This window comes from Aythya fuligula, chromosome Z (genome assembly GCF_009819795.1).
Source record: "Aythya fuligula isolate bAytFul2 chromosome Z, bAytFul2.pri, whole genome shotgun sequence".
NCBI lineage: Eukaryota > Metazoa > Chordata > Aves > Anseriformes > Anatidae > Aythya > Aythya fuligula.
In genome coordinates this window covers 8,467,546-8,492,871 of record NC_045593.1, presented here as the reverse complement: position 1 = coordinate 8,492,871, position 25,326 = coordinate 8,467,546, and the positions used below count along the sequence as shown (strand labels likewise).

The 25,326-nt window shown below is 38.9% G+C and overlaps 1 protein-coding gene across 1 annotated transcript in view; it reads left to right on the top strand.

The window, feature by feature from the left end:
* KIAA1328 (KIAA1328 ortholog) overlaps positions 1-25,326 on the top strand; it is a 171,013-nt gene that overhangs the window by 92,217 nt on the left and 53,470 nt on the right. The window contains exons 7-8 of the mRNA XM_032206577.1: positions 20,221-20,906; positions 23,771-23,866. Coding sequence (XP_032062468.1) covers positions 20,221-20,906; positions 23,771-23,866 — 782 coding nt within the window. The remainder of the gene's footprint in view (positions 1-20,220; positions 20,907-23,770; positions 23,867-25,326) is intronic.

Here is a 25,326-nt window from a genome sequence, read left to right as displayed (position 1 = left end):
ACTCTGCCCTCCCAGACCAGTCGGATGGGGATTAGAATCAAAAGTGTAAAAGTTAGCAAAAAAGAAAACAAATAAAACAAACCCATGAAAAACAAGTGACACAAAAAAGCCCAGCAAACCAACAGTTGCTCACCACCACCTGACCAGTGCCCAGGTAGTCCCCAGGCAAAGGCAGCTCTGGTGAACTTCCCCCCCATATTTTTAAGTTTTGCTGAGCATGGTGTCCTATGTTGGACTTGATGATCTTGGAGGTCTTTTCCAACCTAAATGATTCTATGATTCTGTATGGTATGGAATAACCCTTTGACCAGTTTGGTTCAGTTGCCCTGGCTGTGTCCCCTCCCAGCTCCTTGTGCACCCTCATCCCCCTCAGTGGCAGGGCAGCATGAGAGGTTGAAATGTTCTTGGCTGTGTGTAAGTGCTGCTCTGCAACAACTAAATCATAGGTTGATCATCAACACTGTTTTCATCACAAATCCAAAGCACAGAAACTTCAAGCTACTATGAACTTGAAAGTAAATTAGCTGAAATCATATGGTATAATTCCAAATAATGCATATGAACTCTTAAATTTCACAGGGAAATAAGCAAATAGATTGTCCATGTTGTGTCACACTGCTGGTTTACTGAATTGGTTCTTCTGTCTCTGCCTGGAAAGCAAAAACTGTTATATTAGATTGCATGTTGACAGTTCTTTTTGATCTTTTCCACATTAGTTTTACTTTCTGAAGCGGAATGTGCCCAAGTTTAAATCTGAATTTGGAGCAGAGGCATGTTCTGAGTGCAGCAAGTAAGATGTAGGAGAAGGAAAAACTTCATTTTGAATTTTCTCTTCTTTTTGTTTAATGTATGGCAAAAATTAAAGGCATATCCAAAGTCAAATTTGTTTTAAAGATGTCTTTTTCAAGTGTTTTTTTGAGTCATCCTGCTGCTTCTCAGGGTGAAGCCTGAGTGTTGTATGGCTTGGCCTGGCATCGCGGCTAGTTAGGGTAAATTGGCACTAGGCTCTTCCTTCTGTGTTGTGAGGGTTGGGTTAGCAGGAAGAATCAACAGCTGTTTCCAGGCTTTTTTCTTGGCCATCTGTTGGGCCACTTCGGCTATATCCTTAGCTTTAAGGAGCACTTAAGCTACTGCAGCATCCAAATCTTGGTTAGGGCTCAGTCTGAGGTGGACATGAGAAAGCTACAGAAACTGTGAGGTTGCATTAGCAAGCAGAAAGCAAAACTCTTGCTCTATTTCTTATGCACCTTCAATAAGCATTCAGTAATAGCTGTAGTTTTGTCTAAAAAATCGATCCGATGAGAATAAATGACTTGCATAAGATCCTATGTGCAGTCTGTCATCTGGGCAGGAAACGTAGCCAGCTCTCCAGAGTCCCAAGGCACTAGGTTTGGGTTTTCATAGCTTTATTCCTCTCTTCACATATATAAAGATGTGATATTTGTAAGCCTTCAGACAGGCCCTTTTTGGGTCACAACAAAGCTGTTGGTGAATGTGGGGACTGCAGGCAGTGCCCTGGGTAGTGGCACCTCAGCACCAAGAGTGGTTCCTCATCTGAGGTGGTGGTAGGCTCGAGACCAGCTCCATGGCTGGGCCAGTGTTTGCTCTGACTTGCTGTGGCAGCTTTTATGTTCCTCAGCAAACCTTTGAGCCAGATTATCCTTGATTTGTCTGAAGGTTTAGGTCACAAACAGCTGTGGGGCTGTACCTGTTTTGAAGGTAGTGGTGGTAGATGTGGACCTAAGGGATATTAGAAGTTATGAGTAGCGACTGCAGAGGAGCTAAACTACGTCAGAGGATTTTAACCAGGAACAATAAAGTTGAATAGTGTTGGGTGATGCAGGAATGGCCAGCCAATGGTTCAGCTAAGTCAGGCATTGTGAAATACAAACCAAATGCCTAGGACGAAGTTCAAGTGAGCAATGGGATAGCTCCAAATAATGGCAGGAATCCATGAGTAAAGGCTGGGCAATCAATAGGTGTGCATGTGCATCACTGTAGCTAGCCAAATAGGAAGTCTGTCAGAACATGCACTGGGTAAGAGCCAGGGTGAATAAATGCTAAATTCTAGCTGCTAAACAGGCCCCATGGTTGAGTATCAGGCAGAACTCGCCTGTTTTATGATATTTTGCTGTTCATCACAGATGGGGCAAAAGTAACTGCAGGGATGATTCTGGTAGCAAGCTGAGGTAAAGCAAGAACAGTCAAGGGGCCTGAAAGATAAACTCCAAAGGAAAAGCCCAGTTTTAGTCATCTCTTCTGAATGCAGACAGCAGTTCCCTCGTTGTGTGACCTAAGAAAATCCTGCATACCTCCTTAGCCTCCTGCCGTCTTGAGTAGGCTGTGCCAGGAGGGAAGTATTTCCATTCTGCGTATGCATGGGAGGATGGAGAATTCAGGCTGGAATCGAGCTCTTTAAGAGAGACCAGCTTCAAAGCGTTATTTAGCCCTTGTTGCCCCCCTTCCAGCAGTTATCATAAACTCATTTATTTTCCACCCAACTCTGATAAGGGGCTGTAGTTTTCTGTGCTAAAAGAAATTATGACTATTACTTTGTGTGACTTGGGCACTGCTGTGAGTACAGTACAAGCAGGTGCCAATTTTTTTTTTCTGTCAGAGAATTGAATTCAGAGGTTGTTATTGATGCAGTTGAACACATACAAATTTCAATACAAAATACGAGACTCCTAGAGTTCTAGTTAGTTGAATTGAAATAAATTCATATTCTCTTATTAAAAGCCAAGAGAAAAAACTGAAATGCAACTCCGTGCATGATTCTTTTTAAAAATGAAGGCTAAGAAAATCCCAATTGATACATATAAGACATAGCTTTTTAATTTATTGCTCAAGCATATGCAAAAAAGGCATTAATTTTCAGTAATATAAAATTCTCAATGTGTAGTGCCTGGAGCTATGGTTTTGAACCTAAATTGCATGTATTTACTAAGCCATATAGCTCTGCAACGTGGAAAATGGAAGTGCATTTCAAATGTGTGCAGAGATTGCCAATGCTAAAACCAGTTGTAATTTATAAGTGAGAAAAATAAAGCTTCAGATCGCAGACGAAGAGACACCTTTATTGACTTCATGTGCTTGACTGCATGAGGTACGTTCCTGAAAATAGGAAGCAAGTGCCATATTTTAAGGAATTTCAGAAGTCAAGCATCAAGGGGTAATAGAGTTGACCTCTAATTTCAGAAATCACAAGCTAACATTTGAGAGCATTTCACTTCCAAACTTTATTTAAAGCTCTGCTTAGCAATCAGTTTTATAATAGTGAGGATTTTTGGCTGGGAGGCACATCGGTTATACTGTTACCTAGCAGACTTTTCCCTTCAACAACAGAAACCAGTAGCCAAGTGTGAAATGGTGATACTTTGGACTATGTGCAGGTATGGTGGGCTGGCCTGCTGGCCTTGGTTTCACAAGTGTGTTTTTGCATCTTCTATTTTTCTTTGAACCCTGTGCAAAGGATGATGTAGTTGTTGGCTTATGTTTCTAATGGGAGGTTTTTCATTCTTAGTTTACTGTCTTCTTGGTGTTGAAATATTTTAACTGGCATTTTTCTATCAGCCTCTTCCTAGAGTATCCATTATCTGTTGCTGCAGTATGTTATCTAAAGGCTGTCTCTCGGTAATTGTCAGCATGGATGCTGCTCACCTTACAAAGGTGTTAAGGAAATACAGGTTTTGGATGTATATTTACTGTGGAATTGATTCCACCCTGTGTTCCCTCCATCTAAAAGTGAAGATTCAATACAAACACAATGCTCCTCTTTCCAAATGATAGAGCTACTTTCAGTACAGATTTGAAAATTCTTAGAAAAATGAAAGTTAAAAGTATCAGTGTTTTCCTATTAGATGAGAAGCTTCAGCATAGTGAGATAAAACCGTGTCTTGCAAGATGCTTGCTACCTGCTATTAACTGAACCATGTTCTTCTATGTCTGTTGCATCCAGTGTGAATAGAAGAAGTTTTGAGAGCATGGTAACTGCCACCAGTACAACATGAAAACAGCTAAACATCTATTTGTTCATTCAGAGTGGTTACTGGGAAGCTGCCAGCCTTTATGAATATATCTATATATTTTTAAAAAAAGAGGGAAATTTAAATGTATTTTCTGTGAAGCAATTTTCTTTTGATTATTCTTAAATATCCATACCTGCTTTCTGAATACAGAATCATTAACACGTAACATGTAAATTTGTACAAGAACAAAACATTTTTTAATCTACTGAAATCCGAAAACAACAGGTTTAAAGCAGATGCTCAGAAACGCATCTCGGATGAATAAGGCTTCTATTTCAAGAAATACAGCGTAGTTGTAAAAGCAAATGCAGGACAGGGTTTCTGGGTAGACATAATATCTTTTATTAAACTGGACTGGCATGCCTGGGAAAATTAGTGTGGTTTAGGGCAGCCAAACATTTTTGCTGTCTGAAGAGGAAGCAGCAGATTTCAAAGCTAAATACAACTTGAGAGCAATTACAGTTCGGTTAATATCTAGTTTGGATGTTTAGGTGTTTGTCCATCAAACTGCAAAATCGTAGGTTAGCCTCGAGTTATTCAGCAACTCATTTACTTGAAGTCATGAATAAATGTCATACATAGTACTTAGTTTTTTTTTTCAAATGTAATTGTGCTGTACAGATATCCAGACTATTATGCGTTGTTAGCAGTCTGCTCTCATGCCTGTTAGTGTTTAAAAGCTAGAATGTTGTTTTTAACTGTGCTTGTTTTTGCCTCAGATTTGGAGGAAAGGGGGGGGTTACTTCCACAGCACAAGGTGATTACTGGCAAAGCCAGGAAGTTTTTCAACTGAATTAACTCCTTTGTCAAATGGCACGTTTATTTTCAGGGAGGCTTTCTGGACAATTTAAATGAACTTGAAATACTCTGGATACTTTAGCACCGTACATAGGAGAAGGGAAAATAAAGGGACAGAAGGTACAATTTTTATACTAAGGTTCCTCCCCTGCTTTACTGCTGAGGAAATGAGCTGCCACATCTGCTGTGCTGTGACAAGGTCTGGACAGGATACGTCCAGAAGACTCTATGGGAACTGGAATACAGGCAGATGATGGAATTGTTTGAGCTGTAGGCTATCTGTGCTGTCACATTTAATGGCATACGTTCAGCATCATCACAGACAATACAGAGGCAGACCACAAGTATATGGAGCACCATGTTTTTTTTGACTGTTCCCAGAAATTGATTTCTTATATTTATTAATTACAGTGGTGTAGAAACACTGATTTTGCTGGTATGGATATAGCAGCAGTGCCAAGAACATGGTCATTTAGCCAATTTACAATTTAGCACTGCATAGCCAAAGCTAAATGAAAAGAGAGGCTAGAAATGGAACCAGAAGAATTTCTGGTAGATGCTTTTTGCTGCAACATTATAGTTTAAGAATTATCAGTGTAACCAGTTGGATTTCTCTTTACATGTAAGATTCTGTTGTTTTGGATCTGGATTGCAGTTTTATTTATTTTTTAAATTATTTTTTGTTTATGGTAGTGACTGAATATCGGCATTCAGATTGATAGCTAGAATCCATTTTAGAGAGATTAATTATGAATGATTTCTTTAAAAAAAACAAAAGTTCGTTATTCTCTTAACCCTTTGGAGCCCAGAGAAGCCCTTCTGTAACAGCCTCCTGTAGGACTGGAAGAGTAGAAACCTATGGGATTTGTGTACTCTGAAATTTCGGCCACTTCAGCTTTGAATTTTTTAATGCTTATGTGCTCCACAGTCCAGTTGTGACCAGGATTGAGGGTGTCCCCTTGCATTTTTTTTTTACCTTGATGTCTTCAGTGATAGAACAAGGATAATTGTGCTTACTTACTGCCAGGAATATTCAGGCATAATGTTTATAAATACCTCTAAAGGTTACAAGTTCTTTCCAAGTGCCTAGTATTTCTGCTGATTTCCTGTTGAGTAGAGAACTATGTGTATGTGGGGTTGGGGTGGGGTTTCAATCATCAGATGTCAAGTTTTGTTTTATTTTTGTAATGATTTATGCAGTTGTTAATCAGCAGCTGACTCCTCTGAGGAAACTTCAGGGAGATCATGCATTTAGAAACAATCCTGCTTCTAGTATTTTCTCTCCATTGTATTTTTCTTCCTTTGTTCTTTTGTTCTCTATTATGAAGGACATTTGCATGAAAACAAGATTTTTGTTTCTTAAGAGTTCATCTGCTCCTGCTGCTTATTCCCCACCTGGCCATAATCCTCTGTTTGTGACATCTCAATTGGTGGCTGTGCAAATGATTATGATGTCAAAGACAGGATTATGACTTCAGGTGAGAAACAAACAGCAGGAACAGGTGAACTCAGGAGAAATACACATCTTGACTTTTCTCTAACCATTTTTATGCTAAAAGCACAGGAGAAATGCAGGCAATAGATTATGTATGCATATAGAAAATAACTGATGTATAAGCGAATTGTACCATGCTAGTGAGTAACATGAGAAATTGATTCTTAAAATTGCCTTCAACTGGTTTTATTCTTTAGTTTTCTTTACAGAAAACTACAATGGTGTGAAAATATCCAGTGACAGAGTGATTAGGACATAATTTTTTAAATTTTATTTTTACAATGTTACAACTCTTATAAGAGATTCCCTCTGTATCCCTCTGTTGTAACACAACATTCTTAGTTGGATTAAAATGAGGTTTGATTAAAAATATAAAAAGAATGACCCAAACTGGACTATAAATGAGTTAACTGGGATCTCCGATAGGAGTGGGGTTTTGGAGCAGATCACTCTTTGTGAGATAACAAAGGGAGGTTCTTGGAACTGGCTGAGTTCTGCTTCAGTTTTTTTTGTCTATTTAATGTCGCAGTTCATTTTTGTTCTGGAGGAACCCACCCCCCGCTGCTCCTGCAAGCCATTTCCCTAAAGGTTTTTGCAGAATACCTCCTTTTGAAATTTCTTGTCAGCAATTGGAGTGTTATGATGATAAATAGCTTGTATGGGTCTGCAGTCGTCTGCTACTGTGCACTGACTAGTGGGAGAAAGAGATTTGCTAGAAAAGCTTTGCAGGCATGAGTATAATGCAAGGGGTGTGTATGTGTTGTAACACCGGTTGATGCATCTAACACCAGAGATTTTTTCTTTGGTAAATTTGTATTGGGTCCTGAGGAGATTGCTCAAGAGAAACCTCATCCAGGAAATCATTTTGTGGACTTCTGATGTTGAGTGTGCTACAGTGGTGGTTGCGACTTCTGGTGGCTAAGCCAGAGGTCATTATGCTGACAATTTTGAGTTAGGAAATATTTTTTTGCTTTCTGAATGGTTGTAAAAATATGTACTTATAGATGGATTATGGATTTGTTTAGAGTTACTGGGTAAGCATTTTTTTGGGTACAGTTTGTGGAAAGAAATTGAAGATACTGTGTTATCATATATCGATATAATACTGTTCTTTGTATAGAAGTGTAGGTGAAAATAGAAGGGAAGAAGGGAGTTAATAATCACAGAATTAAAGACATTGAGACATTGAAAGTCATCCAATCCACAAGTTTGATATTTGAAGTACTCCCAGCTTCAGAGAAGCCATGGGGAGTGGTTGTTTTCTTGCCTTTTTTTTTTTTTTTTTTTTTTTTTTAACAGAATTGAAGTAGTTATCTTCAGGAACCCAGTAATTAAAATTAGAAAGTTGGTAACATTTTTATTGCAGGCAATTCTAGTGGTAAGATTAACATTAGATAATCTTATCATAAAATAACCAGGCACCCTATGATGATCTGACACATGAGAGGCTGCACAGAGCTCCTGGTCCCCCAAGGGCTGTGATTGTTTTATGGTTTTATCTCATGATAACCATGCTTTGGTTTTACCCTTTTCTGAGAGTTTCATATAGTACACATCCCCCCTATCTCCCCCCGTAAATTTGTAATTTAACACCACTCTAGGAAATGGCAAATCAGCATGAAACTATTAATCTTATATCATGAAACAGACACAGATCCAAGAGATCTGATTACTTTGCTTGTGGTCATTATCCAGACTGAAAGCTGGGCTTGAGCGTTTGTAACATCAACAGTTCTGTCATCAGAAAGAAAAGATTTCAAAAACAAAGTGACATTCTACAATCAACCTAATTTAACATTTCAAGCCAAAAATATCATATGGCACCAAACTCCTTTAAGTGGTCACTTAACGATCAGCTACAGTTTGAAAGCCCTAGTTTCTGCCCTATGTTTAGAGCTTCTCTTCCCAGTCATTAAAAGCATGATAAAGGACCTGAATGTCAGGCGTGAGGGCTTTAAATAATCTGTAGTGATTTTAATGAGTTCAGGCACAATCGCCACAGGTTTGTCTTGCTTCATAAGTATTTCTGAGATGGAGCTTGCAGTCAGACTCTCTGCTGCCAAGTTGGTTTTCGATCTTTTGAGAAGGATGGAAACTGGCTACTGTTCAGTCTTGCAAAACTGAGTCTGTTTTAGCTTGAACTCCTCTGGAAATAACCAGCTGCATCCCCTCCTCTCCAATGAATATATTGTGAACAAGAAATTCAGTTTTAATCTGTATTATAATTTAGCTAATTAAAGAAAACCCATTTTAAATACCTGACTGAACCGATGTGATTTGGCTTTCTTCTTTTCTTTACTCTTGGCCCTTCATCTTTTTTGTTCGCTCAGTTCTTCTGAATACTTACAACTTCCTATCTTCTTTTCTCCCATTAAGCTTGTGACACTTGAAAAGATGCAGTCATTTAGTATTTAACTATGAGGGAGGCTCAGTCTCTTTTTGGCTTCTCCAGTAGGATAGAGCTTTGTGCTTTACAACAGTATTTGTAAACAAAACTTCTTACTATTTACAAATCCCAAAGAATTTTACAGATGTAGAAACACACAGTGAAAATTTCTTTGTGTTCAACTGGATGGTTCAACTCTGTTTCTGGAGGGAGTGAATTTTGTTGTGACCTAATTCTGCTCCCATCAAAGTTGGCAGTGAGTGGTTTTAGAGATTTTCAGCCTCAAAGCTTTGCAATTCTTTGTTGAATCCAGAGTTTCAGAAGAAGAGCTGAAGTGCAGCTCTTTCAGATGGAATAATGAAGGCTTAAGCTTGATATTCAGAATACATTTATTAACCAACACTATCCAAAGGAGTAGCCTAGGAACCTTCCACTCTGCATTTGAATTTTGCCACAACTTCCAAAATCAATACTTCTTGGCATCACAGGCTGTTTTCTGCTTTCATCATTTGTGCAAACGATTATACAGATTGAGTTCAGAAACAGGGGAATGATAAACAAGCAAAAGTGAAATACAAAAATATAAACTTATACAGTTTTCCCTGTGAAAATAAGTTCACTTAGAAAAAACACACAAACTTTGACGATGGAGAAATGTTAGGGTGCAGGTTGGAAAGAGAGCCGAAGAGGTTCATAACATTTGTTCATAGCTGTAGAGCTGGTGCTCTTAGATTGGCACAGCACAATAAAATTATTGTTCTATATCAAAAGAAGTTCTGCATCTTCATTTTAACTTACAGAGATGGTACTAAGAGGTTCAGAGTTGGAAACTGTCCTTCCCTGTCTCCTGTCCTTAAGACTTGCAAGCAGGGCATAGCGTTTTGTTGATTATTAACGTAAGGCTCTGAAAATGTTTAGTTCTTCTGCGCATTTTTGTGTGCTTATGACAAATGCTGGCTTTCTGCAAGGATTTTCATTCAGGCTGTTGAAAATGCTGACACTTATGGGCTTTTCTATACTAAACTACCTCTAGTAAACCTCTGGATGGGTTTTATTTGGTCTGTCTGTCCAGACTGCAGTATCTCAGAGTGAAGGCGATTGCCTCACAAGGTCACTGCTGTCCTGGAGTAGTGGAAGGCCTCTCAATTTATGCTTGGTCATGCCCTTTTAACTTAATGTTCTCCTTCACACAAGCTGGTAGTGATGGATGTCCATTCAGACAACCTAATGGCCTATGGTAACGATAGTAGAGCCTTTATATCAATATTCTGCAGCTGAAACCCATCAGGATGGACTGTCAAACTGCTCTACACCACGTCTAGGACCATTTTATGCAAATAATAACTGTGATACCATTGCTATACTTTACGGCGTCAAGCAGGACTATAAAAGATCATTTCCACTGGTCAAGAGGAAGTTGATCTTTGTAGCTTGATATATCAGAGGTCATTTGCTGCTGTCAGCTGTCTACCTGCAGCAGTACTAAACCCACAGCAGAATGACCTCAGCTCTTAAGAAATTTCAGCCACAGAAGGAAAGTCTTCTAGGACATCCTACGTAGTGTTTCAAAAGTGTTGAGACTGTTCTGAGGCAAAAGGAAACAACTGGCTTACCACCAGGGAACGGGAGATTGCTATTTGTTCTGTGCCTGCTCCTGTTCCTTGATTCAACTTCCAACTCTAAAACATATTAAAGATACTGCAAGTCTGCCAAGTGGAAAACATTTAATTTCTTGCTGAAATCAGAGTCCGTGTGCCAAGAGGACAATGAACTTTCATGTACAGAGAGCCCAACCTCCCAGACTCAAGTGAGAGAAGTTTGCCTCTGTTGCTCAGAGGTCTCAGGGCACACCTGTCCTATGCAGACACTCAGTTTAGGTAACAGATTGAGGTATCACACTGTGCATCAGCTTGGGGGGACCTTCTCCAGGGGGTTGTTGTATTTTGCACAAAACTTCTAGATACATGTGTTCTTAGTCAAAAACGTCCATGTCCTTTCCATTTGCAGAGTGCTCTTTGCACTTCCATGGACTTCCAATATAACTATAGGAATATGTAACTGTATTCCTGTATGACTGCAAACTGAGATGTTGCCTTCCAATAGAAAGGGAGCGCTTGTTAATGCAAGAGAATCTGACAGCTCTCTCATTAAACAGCTGTATAAACTACGGAAAGACTGAAGCAGGAACTGGAAGCATAATATATGTGTAACGTCTACCCACGGTGGAGCTCTGTCACCATCCAGAGAAGACTCTTTGCCTTTTAAGCCCCTTGGCAGCACCTCCAGAGTTACCTGTCTACCAGTTCATCCATCCATATGTTGCATTCTTCACTTGAGTGTGCTGAGAATATACACTTTTTCTCAGTGTTACTATAAAATAGAAATAGTCTGTGCTTCCATTTATGTGTACGCTGGCAGGCTAACTTGTAGTTTCCCCACTCCCTTATTTAAAGAAGTTGTTCCTGGTAGCTTAGTCACCTTGGCAATGACAGCAAGTTTCTGCATGTCAGCCGCTCCGGACTGGCCGTTTCAGCTTCATTCCTACTGACAGAGACATAAGCTACCTGATATATGCCATCTTGTGTTTACTGCAGGACAGTGTGGGGTAAAAGCATGCAAGCTGCCCTCTCAAAGCTGAGGAGACAGCGAGCAGTCAGCATCTATGCCTTTAGAGAACTTTTCTGATATGTGGCATATACGCTTTCTTGAAACGTGGAGAGGTGACGTAGCAGTGGTTCTGACTTGACAAGTCTCAAGGACTTTAATTTTTGACTATCAAGACTATTTAACACCAAGTCACAGGGCTGCCTGTTTTTCTGTCTTGCACTAGCTTCTGGCCGGTTAATATAAAGTGATGTACTAGTTGGATTTTGGCGGGGGTCTTGTTCCAGTCGCCGTTCTGAGGTACAGCATCATTACCAAATGAAAAAGTCCTTCTAAAAAGCTTTTTATTTCTTCTACGTGCAGCTACTACTTTGACAAGATGAAGTGAGTCAGCCTGTCTTTAATGGGATTGCATTGAAATGTCTGCTTACATGCAACTCTTGTTGTCATTCCTTGGCATGATCGTTACTTGAGGGGCAGATTAGAGGTCAATCAGCCAGAGCCACGGGGGCGCCCACAGCTAGCCTCAGGATACTCCCTACAAATGTAAGATCAAAAGGGCAGGCACATGAAAATTACTGTTTACTTTTTATGAATTATTTCCCAGAGATGGGATCATTAGCAGAATCTAAATGCTGGCTGGCTTGTATTGCAAGGACACTCCTGACAGAACTATTTCACTTGGGCACACCTTTCCGCTCTTTTAAAGTCAAAAGATCCTCTGTTTTTGCCTTTGTGGGATTTCTGTATTATTTAAATAACTTTTGAGTTGTATGTTTTTCCCCGAAACACTGTTGCTACTTCTGCACATGCTTTTAATTCTTAAATGTCTTCCATCTTTTTTCTTTGTTCACGCAGCAAATTTCAAAGGCTGTGTCCGTACCCAGGGACTCTGTAGGAGACACACAACTTCTGAAGGAAGTAAAACTTGCTGGTAATCTTTCCGAGTGAACAGTGGCTGGCACTTAAAATTCATCACTGGCCAATGGGTACCACAGTTATCCCTACTGTAAATACAGGGGAAAGGTGATATTGGCTGTCATGGCAAGGTACATGTTGGCAAATGCTGATTCAATGTCTACTCCTGCGGTAATCTTCACACATCAAACTCTACGCCTTCTTATCCACATAAGTATCTGGTTTCTGTTTGATCACAGTAATCAGGGCTATTTAGAAGGGTCACAGTATATTTGCCCTTTTGTCTTGTGTCTGGAGCTATGAAAGCATGACTTTGGAGCAAATGTTGATTGAATTCTAAAGAGACTGGCAGTAGCTGGGAACATGTGTAGTTGCTGATATGCTAAACTTGTGATTCCAAGTAAAAAACTGTTTGCTTTTTGAAATAACTTTGAAAAAGTTACCTTGAAGGACCAAATACATGGTAGATATTACTCTTTAATGAAAACCAATATGAACTTCCTTCTTATCATCCAACGTGTTACTAACCTTAATGTGAAATAATCAAATGCTGCCCAGCGTAGGAATGAAACTAAATCTTCTGGCTGCTAACCAAAATAAAATCCCTTATAGCTATTTTTGTATGTTCTTAAAATGTGTGTTGTGAGATTAAGCAGTTGTCTTTTTTCCCTCCCTCTCTGCTATTTTTCTTAAAAAGTATAAACACAAACAAACACATACACACACATATATTTATATAAAAGTATATATATATAAATGCTTTCTTGCAGCCCCTTCCCATGCTAAGATTGGGGAGCGGATACCCAGTTTTTTGTTCTTTTATCTAAATCCTTATTCTTCCTAATGTGGCTAGGTAATTTGGATAGGTGTGCTTTCATGCATTTAGCATGATGTTTTCTCAATATTGTTGGGGTTTTTGGCATTTATTTGACAGCAGCAGCTTGAGAACTTCTTGCTAGTGTTTAAAAGGATAAATTAAACATTCCCCTTTCCATCTTTTCCTCTTGCAGATGTACGCTGCTCAGGAATTTTTTGAATCCTTGCTGAACAGTGAGAGTGTAAAGGAAATTGTGTGTGGATGAGTGGGGTCACTGGGTTCTCCAGTACAGGGGACTGCAAGGAGCTATCTGTGGGAGTATGTTTAGGGTTTAATGCAGCAGTGTTCAGAAAGCCGAGGCATGGATACTAAAAAATAATACAGTTGGAGCTAGCCTGTGTTGAGCTGCAGCCAATCTCAGAAGTTTTCAGGCATGCATCTTGGACTTCTTTAGGTTAGTTGAGCACTAGGTAGAGGGTCTGCATGCTTCCTTTCAGTCGTACAGCCATGCTCACAGGCTCATGAGATATCTGAGGGCAACTGATCTGGAACCAGGATCTGGCATGGTTGCTCTGTGTTTCTTGCAGACTGAAGTGGAATGAGTTATCTGATTGTGCTGTTCATCTTTTGTTATCTTTGCCATTGACATCTTCTTGTAGTCATCATGGAAAACAATGATTTTAAGTTGTCTTCTATTACATTTGTGCTTTGGAGGCTATCTACTCTTTTTAATAACATGCCACATGGGTCATTAAAGCTTTCCTCTGCCATTCTGCATCTTGAAGCTGATACCCAATTTCAGGTGTGTTTCTAGCGGAGATCACCACAGCATTTTTAGGACAGAAGAATGGTGGAGGTCCAATTGCTAGGGAGTGCAAAGTATACCTGCCAACTGATAGCTGTTAAATTAACATTTCCATTTCCCTGTGTATAGCCTTATCTTTACAGACAGGTGTAGATGTGTTGGGAGAGGGGCTATTTTTGGCTATACTGTAGGAAAGCCTGAAGGTAATGAGTTGTGTATAGTAAATCTTGCTTACTCCATAATTTCCACTACATTTCAAATTAAGGGCCTAAATTAGGGTTAGTGTCAGACTTGCTCTTCTGCTATGTCCTAATTTTGTTTTAAAAGCACATAGCTAAGGACTTTAATATGTTTTAGATTCAGTGCTTGTAAGTTATACTAAAATCCCTAAGGGAGCCAAAATAACTTATTAAAACCTTGCAAATGTTTTTGACTGCTGCATTCTATTATTTTCTATTCCAGCGGTAGCGTACAGCCTCTGCTGCTGATGGGCGGAGGAACGCAAACCTCCAGGGCCCATTAGACTTAACTTGTTTACTGCATTGATATCTATATGTTAAATGACAAGAGAGTTCAGGTTATTGAATAATTTAAAATTCAGCTCTAATTGGTGTCATATGACCTGGAAAAGGCCATGGATGACGCCAGGAGCATGCTGTGAAATTCTTATAAATAATTCATAAATTAGATCATTCATTTGCCTGGATGTCTTGTTAAATGCAGAAGTTTGTAAGTAATAACTGATGATATAACACCTGTAAGTATTTAGTTCATATGCTGGAAGGTAATCTACCTTGATGATCTTCTAGCAAAACCTGCCAGAGTATGAGAGTTAATTGCACTAGGGAGAATGCACTACATTTATTTGGGATGGGGCTTTGGCAAGGCGTACTGTGCAGATGTTGCATTACGCATTCCCTATCAGCTAGACAACTATTCTGTGTATGCCCGTGTTAAAAATGCAGCTCATCACTCTTCTGCCCTTATTTCACATGAACTCCAAATGCACTGGGAAATGGTAGTGACCCGCTCTGCTCACAAATAGTATAGTTTTTGAAATATTTATCTAGGTCTTGAACTACTGATTCTTCAGTAAAATAAAGGGCAGAAGTAAAAAATTGAAGTCACAAGATTGTGATTTTTCGTTTTTATAATGTTGGCAGCACATTGAATGTTAATAGTTAGACCTGCTGCTGTCAAGATTAGTATAGTGGCATTTTTCTGTAGTGCAAACAGGTCTGGTATAGTTTTGTTTCTGAAAGCAAACATGTTTGCTTAATTTTAGTGGTCAGGTATTGCATTGCCATGTGTAGCTACTGTTTGGGCTTAATGGGCATTCTGCTCACAGTGACTTCCAAGACTAAATGCAGAGACGCCTCACTTCGGTTTTCTTGGAGCACTGTATTATTAATGACTGCCTTATCAGCCAGTGTAAAACCAGTTTGCTGATCTGAAATGGAAGCATTTGTTAGAGATTATCTACAATATTTGTGTAGCTGGAGAGAAGGGTGGCATGTTTATGAATGCAAAATATACACTTATAGCTGAGTGCCAGCAAATGCTCACATGCCACTTTGAATGCAGGTTTTTTGTGCACCTGGCATCCCAGCTCAAACCCTCTTAACAAAGGGGAGAAAAAAAAAAAATTAAAGGCAGCAGAAACATAGGAGGTGTTCCTCTGCTGTCAGCTAGCAGCTATAGATTCATTTTTTTGTGTGATGTGATCCTATTTTTATTTTTGTTTTGCTACACCTGTTCAGTATATTGAGTTCGGTAGATTTTTACAGGAAAAATACAGGCTTGTGACTGTCATTCACATATTGTTTCTTTGACTTGAGACCACTTGCTTTATTCAGTGCAATGTGGCAATCATAGCTACACATAATTACTACAGAAAATGGTGCTTGCTTTCTTTCTTGAAAAATGGTCAGCTTACCTTCTGAGTTATCCACTGCATCTATCTTAGGTACTGACAGACAGTTTCCAAACCATTAACTGGGCACCTTGTAATGACTGATATTAGGTTATTTATGGTAGAGATTTTAATAAAGGATTATACGATTTAAAAGAGAAAAAAATGATAGACTTCAATATATCCTACTAATTTACTTTATAATCTTTACCTTTTTACATTCTTCTTGATAAATTCTTACGGATTGTTGGAAAGAATAGCTCCTTAATCACTAGTAATGCACTTCAAATAGTCTTATCATTTGAAATAGTCATTCTTAAAATGGCTTTTCTGTTGCCCCGATAGCCTACCTGAGCTTATTTGTAATATATTCTCCTTATTCCAGTGACAAGAGCAAGTGCTTATTCTGTTGATAGATCTGCAAACCCCAAACCAAGCTTTATTCAGATGAGACCCATACATCACCAGCGCGTGGTGTTGACCGAGTTCCAGGTTTAGGATGTATATACCTTAATGAGTGTGTCAGCTAGGTCGCTAATGCATGCCCTTGACGCTTTTTAAGGTGTCCTTGTGTGTGGTAGTCTCTCATTTGCCCATTTTGAAACACTTCCTTCATCCTGAAACATCTTTAAATCCCTGTACTTCTCTTCTGGTTGCTGCTTCTCTGCGTTCTTGACTTCCTTCAGGCTCCCTGCCCCACGCACTGAACTTGCATGTTCCTTTCCATTTCCCCCCAACTAAAGAAACCCCCAAGATGAAAATCCAGAGGGAAATGCACACAAAATACCATCAAGAGCAATTTTAGTTGATTGTCTCTTTTTTTCCCTGCATTCAAATGTATCTCAGCTGTGAACTGTAAAGCCAGGTGGTATGGATTAAACTCTGACCCTGCTGAGATCTGTAGGCATTTTGCTGTTAACCTCCCCTCCACTTTGGGTATACACTGGTATTTCTCCCAGTGTATGCAAGGACCATAGCTTTTGTCCTCTGAGCGCAAGACTTCCGAGCTAATGATTTGGGGCTGCTTCTTAAACATATTTTGTGCATGCAGAGCTACCAGTGAAATCTGTCGGGACCTTGCCTGTGTGGAGATTGTAAGGTCTGATCTGCTACTAGCTCAGCCCTTGCCAGACAAAGCCCCGTGTGCTGGAATCAGTGGTTGAACGAGTCTCCTCTACCAGTGCTGCCTATTAACGCTGCAGAGCACACAAACGGCGTTCAGGAAGAATTTGCAGAAATCCTAATGCTTCATGCATAAAGCTGGCGTGCTGTTTGTCTGTTTGTCGGAAGTTTTAAGGGCTGGATGTTTGTTTAAGCTTTGCTTCGAATCCCTGAGCAAAAATTACTGGGATTGCAGTAAAGATTTCTTAGAGCTCCCCACCTGTCTTCCTTTTTCAACCTTTATAAAGATTATTTGAGCTGTTTTTTTAATATCTCTTGGTTTCCATGCAAGAGTTTCACATCTGATCAAGTCTTATTATTAGTCTGATCAAGTCTTGCAGTATGCTGCAAGGAGCTGTCTGAGTTTGTTTGTTTGTTTAAGCCTCAGTTAAAGGAAGTTGTAGCTTTAAATACCATACAGCAAGTGTGGAAGAGCTCCACAGAGGGGAAAGCACAGCTGTTCCATCATGGTCCGCCACGGTTTCCATGCGTCCCGTAGGTAATATCTTCCTTAAGCTCATCTTGTAAAATTGCCTAATTCTTCATGCTTGTGAGTCTTTAGACTCAAAGTACTAGGTGAGTATTTAGAATTTTTTTCCTTACTTTTCCCTTTTACCTGACCAGCGTCTTACAGGTTTGTCATGGCATGTTGTGGTCGTATGATCCTTCATACATACAATAGTCAGGCTATTTTCCCTGCAACCTATATCTAAATGTAGTCTTGAATTAAAGCATTAATGGAGACATACAAATTACTTACCAATTTGTTGGCTAGGTTCTGACTCCCAGTAAGTTAATTTTTCTTTAGGGTTAGACCTTGCAAAACAATGAGGAGCCTTCAAAGGCGTGTGAAACTGGAACTTTGTCTTCTACCTAATATGACCTCCTTCTTCTAAAGGAATGAACAAACCCCACTTGCATTTGATGACATTAATGAGAATTTTCCCCCCTGCAAACATACTGTAGCTGTGAAATAACATTAAAGTTTCTCCACCTTGTTATGAAGTCTTTAAATGTCAATGCCATTTCTGAGACCATCAGGGCAGATTTAATGGCGGCCAAGGTCAACAAATGCTAACTGGTACCTCTCTTTTAGGGCCTTCAGGGACTCTTAATGGAGTCTCAGCCATGAAGTTAATTTGCGATGTGGGCCTTTATTCTTAAATCCGCTCCTGATGATTAGTTTGTACCATCTTCATGTGTTTAGATTTCTTAACAGTCTCTTGTGTCTTCCGTCAATAAAAAAATGCTAAAATGAATTCTGTCATTCCATGTTTTACACCTTTTTGTTCTTTCAGAACAAAAAAAAAAAAAAAAAAAGTAAAACTTCTGTATATGGGCTGTAGCAAGTGAGGTGTATTCTTTTCTGTAGACCACCCTGATCTGTCAGCTCTGATAGCATCCTCTATAAAAACCTTTGGCTCTGCCCACTTCTGCTGTCTTGGGGGTCAGGGCCACTAAACACATTGAACCCCTTTTTGTGCTGTTGCTCTAAATGCTGTGCCAGCAAAAGCAGGGGAGGTGGGAAATGAGAGACAGAATGTGACTGCAAGGTTCTCCTCCTTTCCCTTTTCTGTAGTATCTCTTCCCATTGCTGGTCATCCCTTTATGTATTGTCTAATTTAGATTGAATAGGCTTTGTAGCCTTTATTTGTCTAGAAAATATTGCAGACAAGGATGGCATGCTACAAATAATAAATAACAAAACTCCATCTTTTTGGCAGCATGTTGCACTTCTGCTCAGTTGCCCTGCCAGCCCCTCTGACTTTAAAATATTTTAATGTCCTGCACTTTTCACCCAGTCCAAGCACCAGACTTTCCTCAGACATTTAGCACTGACATTAATGCAAATGCCTCCAACTCATGGGGCCCTTTGGGGCAAAACATGACATCCTTGGCTTTCAATCACATGGTGGAGAGGATATTTTTATATCCACAAAAGTAGAAATAATGAAATATCAGTATTCAGGTGCTAATCCATGTTAATTTACATTCTGTGAAGTCTACAAGAAACTTGTAATTGGTTGTCTTGAAGGGCAGCAGTGTATATTTGGTATTTTGTTTATTTATAAAAAGGAATTTAAATTATAGATACAAACACTGCATAGATTTGGAGTATATCTCTTCTAATCATCACTGGACGCTTGCTTGCATCCTTAAGTTCCCCTGGACTGGTGCTTGCTGACTGTCTTTCACTGTCTGTGGACCATCCCTATCTGTTGTAAGCGTTGCTAGAGTGCAAGTAATAGTTTTCTCACCATCTGAGGATACCAAATTTCACTGCTAAACCCCTTTCATTGAAGTGGGTTCATTATCTTTAACAAACCCACTTCTGTAATTAAAAAAAAAAAAAAAAAAAAAGTAAAATAATCTTTGTGAAAAGTTCTAAAGGCCAGAGGATTTTATATTCAGTATGTTACGAAAATTAATGCACAGGTCTAGCAAAAGAAATGTGAGTACCTGATTCACTGCTATTCCAATGTGCATAACAACTCAAACGTTTAACTGCTTAGATGAACCATAGTGCTCTGGGATGTAAGTAGGATTTTGATGCCTGTTGCACAATATCCATGAATATCACGAAACCGCTAGAATTTGCTTGCACTGGGTTGACAAATGTGAGTTACAGTTGCTTTCTTTCTTCAGAGTTTTATCAGAGTATAATCACTTGCCCAGCTTAATTGAAAAATCACTTACGTTTATAGCTGAATTTAAACATGTTTTGTATTTAAATGACAGCTTTTGATGTACAACCATTTTTTACAGAAAGTAGTTGGTTTTTATCTGTGTTTCTGTAAAGATATTTCAAAAACTCTCATCAAATTTCCAGCAGTAAGTAATATCCCATTCAGTGCAAGGTGAAATGTTTTACATCAAATCTCCTGCTGTGTAATGGCCAATCAAAGAGTATTTATAGTGGCTGAATGGATTTTTTGGCTCGGTATTCAAAATTAAACATTTTCAAACATTAACATTTAATGTTTTTTGCCACTCTTCAAGTTGATTTTATGTAACCCTAGATGCTCACAACTACTTGATACTCTGAAGTGACTCATTTTATGCTGAGGATCCTGCAGGCAGTAGTTTTACATTTATTATACTTGTGTAGATTGAATGAAATGTATATTTGATAGCAGGTCCATGTCTGTCTTTTGATAAACATTTTGTCAAGCTGGGCTGTCTGTCCAACAGCAAGATACAGCAAGCCTGTTTCTGAGGGCACATGTTTAACCAATGACATTAATGTGTAAAGATAAATTTTGGTAATTCACAAGAAATTGTTTCTCTTATTGCAGGTGTCCAGTAAGAAGGCCTCATGCCAACAGCTGCCTTTGGAACTGGATGGTTCGTACTTAGCCATTAGGGGACCACAAACTTTTTATAAGAACAGCAGAGCATCAAAGGCTGGAAGCCCAAGCCGTGTAGCATTGTCTCAGCCCTGCAGGAATAATCACGATTGTGCAACTGAAATCCATTACAACCATCAGGAATGTCTGAAGGAATATTCAGTGGAAAATGGCTTGCACAGAAAGTGTAACAATATGATTTCCTCAGTCAAGCAGAAAAGCCCGCACCGTGTAAAGCCAGCTCAGGAGATGGACCAGAAAGCAAATGAATTTCAGAGCACGTGCCCTCCACAAGTGAGTTGTGGTTGTGCCTGCAGGCATGTAGGGAGCTCAGGTAGTGTGCAAGAAAGCCACCATGTCAGCCAGGTTCCTAAAAGACATTCTGGGCCCGTTCACAAAACCTGTGATTATTCCAGGCTGTCTCGAGTTTCTGGGCTGAATGACAGCGTGGATCCAGGGTCTAAAGGAACAGAACAAGCTAAAAGGTTGTCTGAAGAAAGAAGGCAGCAGCTGCTACTGCAGAAAATGGAGCTGGAAATTGAAAAGGAACGTCTCCAACATTTGTTGGCTAAACAAGAAGCAAAACTGCTCCTAAAACAACAGCAGTTACACCAATCCCGTATGGATTATAACAGGTGATTTTGAGATTTATATTTTTAAAAATAAATTCAAAAATTTATAATGAAGACATGGACAAGGGGAAGATGGAAAAATGGAATTTATAAAATAAGATAAGGCAATACCTGTGGCATAAGTACTCTCTAACAGTGATTTAGGGGAGAGGAGACTTTAGTATATTAGCATATACTGTTGGGAACCAGCATGACAGCTGTGGAAAGCAGCAGAGGAAAACAGTATGTGGTAGAAAGAAAGGCACAAGAAAAGCAGTTCTAAAAGTCTAGGTAGGAAAAGAGGAGCAGTAGAAGAAAATGAGAGCTTGATCTTCGTGCAGGCATTTTAAGGAATAGACGTTTGGCAAGGGAGCAGCGTGAGTGTGGATGATAAAGATGTGGCATTCCTCTTCTGTCTTTGCAGAGGGCAGTTTTGAAACACTGCACCTTCGTAGGTAGGAACTGCAAGAAATGTCTTTTATAGAAAAGATGAAAATAGTTTTATACATTTTATACATAGATTTGTATGAGTATATATATGTGTGTGTGGGGAAAAAAAGGGAGCCCTGTGAAAAAAGGACATTTTCTTTTCAGTGATTTTCCTGCAGTGGTAAATGCCAATACTGTGGCATAAGACCTTCTGGAAAACTAGAAGAAGGGAAAGGCAATAACCATAGAAATATGCAATGTGGCTTGAAAGGCCCTTGAGATTGCAGAAGGTGAGGTAACACCTTCCTGACAACGTAAATGGGGACTCTAGCAATTGGGACAAACTGGTTTATTGCTATCATGTGTTACATGGAGTGGAGAGGAATGGGTTAATGCTGTGGAAGAAAAAGTTGAATTAGCCAGTGTAACTCAGTTGAATACTAGTGTTTCAGCATTAAGAAGGGAAAGGAATGGGAAAATCTAGCAGTCTTTTAAAAGAAACAATAGGAGGAATTCAGAAGAATGCTTATTTCAATACTATTTTAGTGTGGTAACTGCGGACAGCATCCCACAAGAGTCTGCAACACTTGACCCATTTCCTACATGTGTGTATTATAATAACTATGGAGGAATATATCACTTTCTTTTCTTAATCCCAGCCCCACTGGTTACTTTTTAAACTCTAAAAGAGAATACTGTAATTTATGTGGTCTTTTGTTTCCTGCTCAGACTCTTGAAATGAGTGTGTTTGTTTAGCTTTTAAAATGTCTGTTTTATCAGACGCAATCACAACTATGTGTGTGAAAATGGCTGAGGTCACAAACAAAGGATTATAACTTAAGGTGAGAAATAAGTAGGAACAGATGGATTCTTAATCATCAAATAGCTTAATTCTGTTTATGCATCCCTCTGTATGAAAAACAAGTAGAATATGAAGGACATACAGACTGAGGGTTTTGGTGTTCTGTTTCTAATGGATAATTTTCAGCCTTCTTTGAGGCATCATTTGCCCAGAAAAAAAACAATGATGTACTTGTTAATGCCATTGTGCCTATTTTAGCCTTTTTTTTTTGTCCAGGAAAAAAAAAAAAGGTTTACAGAGCTCTACTTACTTAAAAAATGCTATGAAAAAATCATATGTGATCAGTCTGAGCACTAAAACTGTTTTTGCAATCTCTTTTCAGAGGTGCAGGTGAATGCACATTTGCCATTTTGTCTCTAAGAAACACAACTAGATAGATATAGTCTGCTTGCTCTTGAAAAAATAGTCAGTCTCTTTAGAATGAAATGTTTGATATTTACAGGTAAATCTCTTAACCATCACGGTTATATTTCAGTTCTGGCTATATAATTCTTTTCCACTTGATAACAGGGTAATTTTATGTGCTACAAACAATAAAAATTTGTTTAGCTAAGCTCAAATACCCTTTGCTTCCTTGGCGGGAGGCTCTAACCTAGTTCATCTCTTAACATCATGACAGTTTAAAAAAAAACATACAACAAAAATCCATTTCCAAGTAGTGTTTATTTTTGTCTGTCCTTCTGCATGGTTGGCGTGCTGGTTAAGGTCCATTTTAAGCTGCTGGAAGTATTGTCATTGAGTGACAAGTAAAAGGTCTGACCATTTGTAATTATTGGCTATTAACTCTTCTCTTTTAGCTAAAGTATGAATTGATCCTTTTTTTGACCATGCTGCATCATAACTGCATTTTAATTCCCCACATTTCCCTATTTAGCCTCAAGTGAGCATAATACTTTCAGTCTGCAGTTTCTCTGGATGTGAAATAGTTGTTCAGCTGTCAAAAATTGTGTGCGTGCAGGGAAAGTGGCAGCTCAGTGACTTCCACTGATGCCAACCACACCAGAATAAAGGAGAATTCCAGAAATGACAAAATATTATTTCCTGGTAATGTAGACAAATCTGGGTAAATCTTGGAAACAGCAATTTTATTCAAATAAAGAAGGAAAATTACCTCTATTGTTGTTTTATTCTGTCTTTACTGGAGAGAAAGAAAAAGGTGGGGCTATGTAATGAAAATGGAGCATCACCTGTGGGCCCGCAGATTCACACGACACAACCACGTCAAACACCATTTACATTTTGTGCAGATTACATGATATTTGGAGCCCTGGTGATGATGGAGCTGTAATCTGAGCCAAAGAGGGATGCTTGTTTTGGATGATGTGACCGTTTTTCTCAGGGGAGCAGATCCTTTGAAATTAGTAAATGAAATTTTTATAATCTTTTTCCCTCAGAAAACCCTCAGAAGGAGAGGCACTGTACATAAGTCAACCTTACAAAACAAAAGTGCATTTGAAAGCATGAAAACAGTTGTGAAAGCTTCTGTATTAAACACGTTAATAGCCATGCTTCTAGACACACAACTCAACCTTTTTGGGGCAAGTTCCTTTTGTGGTGATTTGACCAGCTGCATAAACAGCTACCTCTGCTTTTTCAGGTTTAGAGGCCATGTACCTGTTTTGGGCGATTTGCCCATTGATGAAGCACCTGGAGAACTTGCTCTGATGATGAATGGCAACAGCATGGGACTAAGGTAATTTTTCTATTTTCTTTTAAGTACTTCACACAGTGTTGGTATATCTTCTTGACAGTGTGCTATTGGCTGCCAAGTGTATTTGTTCATGTGTTTGTTTCAGATTAAGAGCTTTTTTTCCTAGAAAAAATAAAATTCCTTGGCTGTTGATTTTTGTGGATTACAAGCTGAACTGTGATCACTCAGGGTTTAGTTGTTGACTTCCTGTAGTGCTCTGAGATTGTGTGCATCATGTCTTAAGGACCCTAACCTAGCCCAGGGCAAGCTGGAGTTTTCACAGAATCTTTGATTTCTTTCTCTACTCTAGGTTTTGCTTCTTATTTTTCAAATCAGATCAGAACATTTCAGAACATTTAGGCTTGATTTGGACCTGCTGTAAAAATATATTAGCCTTTAACTCTGAGACAGAAATTATATTTTACCAGTGGTGGTAGTTGCTTGTTTTTTAAACAACATTTTGCTGCAACCTGGCTCCAGTATAATCAGTGCTAACTACCACTGAAATTATTATCTTAATTCTACTTTCAATTTTTAAGTCTTTATCCCAATTTTGCATGCTAATTAAAACTTTGATCAACATACTTTCTTCATATTCCACCCATTTGCATTTCATGTTTCCACTGGAAGAAGATTCAAGTCTATTAGAAAACAAACTGGAACTGGATTTGGTAGAGTTTTCACCCCATTCTCAAGAAGCATCAGTATTATGTTCTGCGTTTGAAGTATCTGCTCTGTCAACCCAAGCATCCTGTTGGGTGGACGAGAAGTGCAGCTGATCTTTGAGTGGCCCCCTCTTCCATGAAAAGAGAAGATCTTTAAATCATAGTCTCTTCTAGTTCTAGCATGAGAATGTCAGAAGAAATGTTTGTTTATAAACTAAGGGTCCAATACTTTATTTTTATATTTTTAACTTCAAATGATACTTGTTTTATTTTATTTTATTGAGATCCCTCTTCACTACAAAGGGAAGTCAGAAGACTGGTAAGTCTTCTTTCTCCAGAAGAACAGAAGTTGTTACTTTGCTTAGAGTGTTTCATTGCCTAACTAGGTTTTTTTGATGCTATAACTTGCTGGTATATCCCTTGTTGTATTTTGATAGCTTTTTTTATTTCATTTTCACACAGACCGATGTGATCAAAGTGGGATCACTAACAAAAGAGAGAGAGTCGTGATATTAATATGCAGTAGTATTAAACCCTTGGAGGAAAGATGTAACCTAGAACATCTGTAGGACTTCTTGCCAACAATTTACCAACAAACCTGCAAAAATCTACATAGCTTAGCTAAGAAAATGAGAAAAAAACTGTGATGTTTACAGAATTGGAGTTACGGATTTCAAAAGGTTCCCCACCCTCTGTTCATTCCCCCAGTTTAATTTACTGTAATTTTTCAAGGTTAAAATGTGTTTGTGTAGTCTCAAGTTGGCACGCCAGCTGGTTCCAAAGTTTGGCAGCATAACA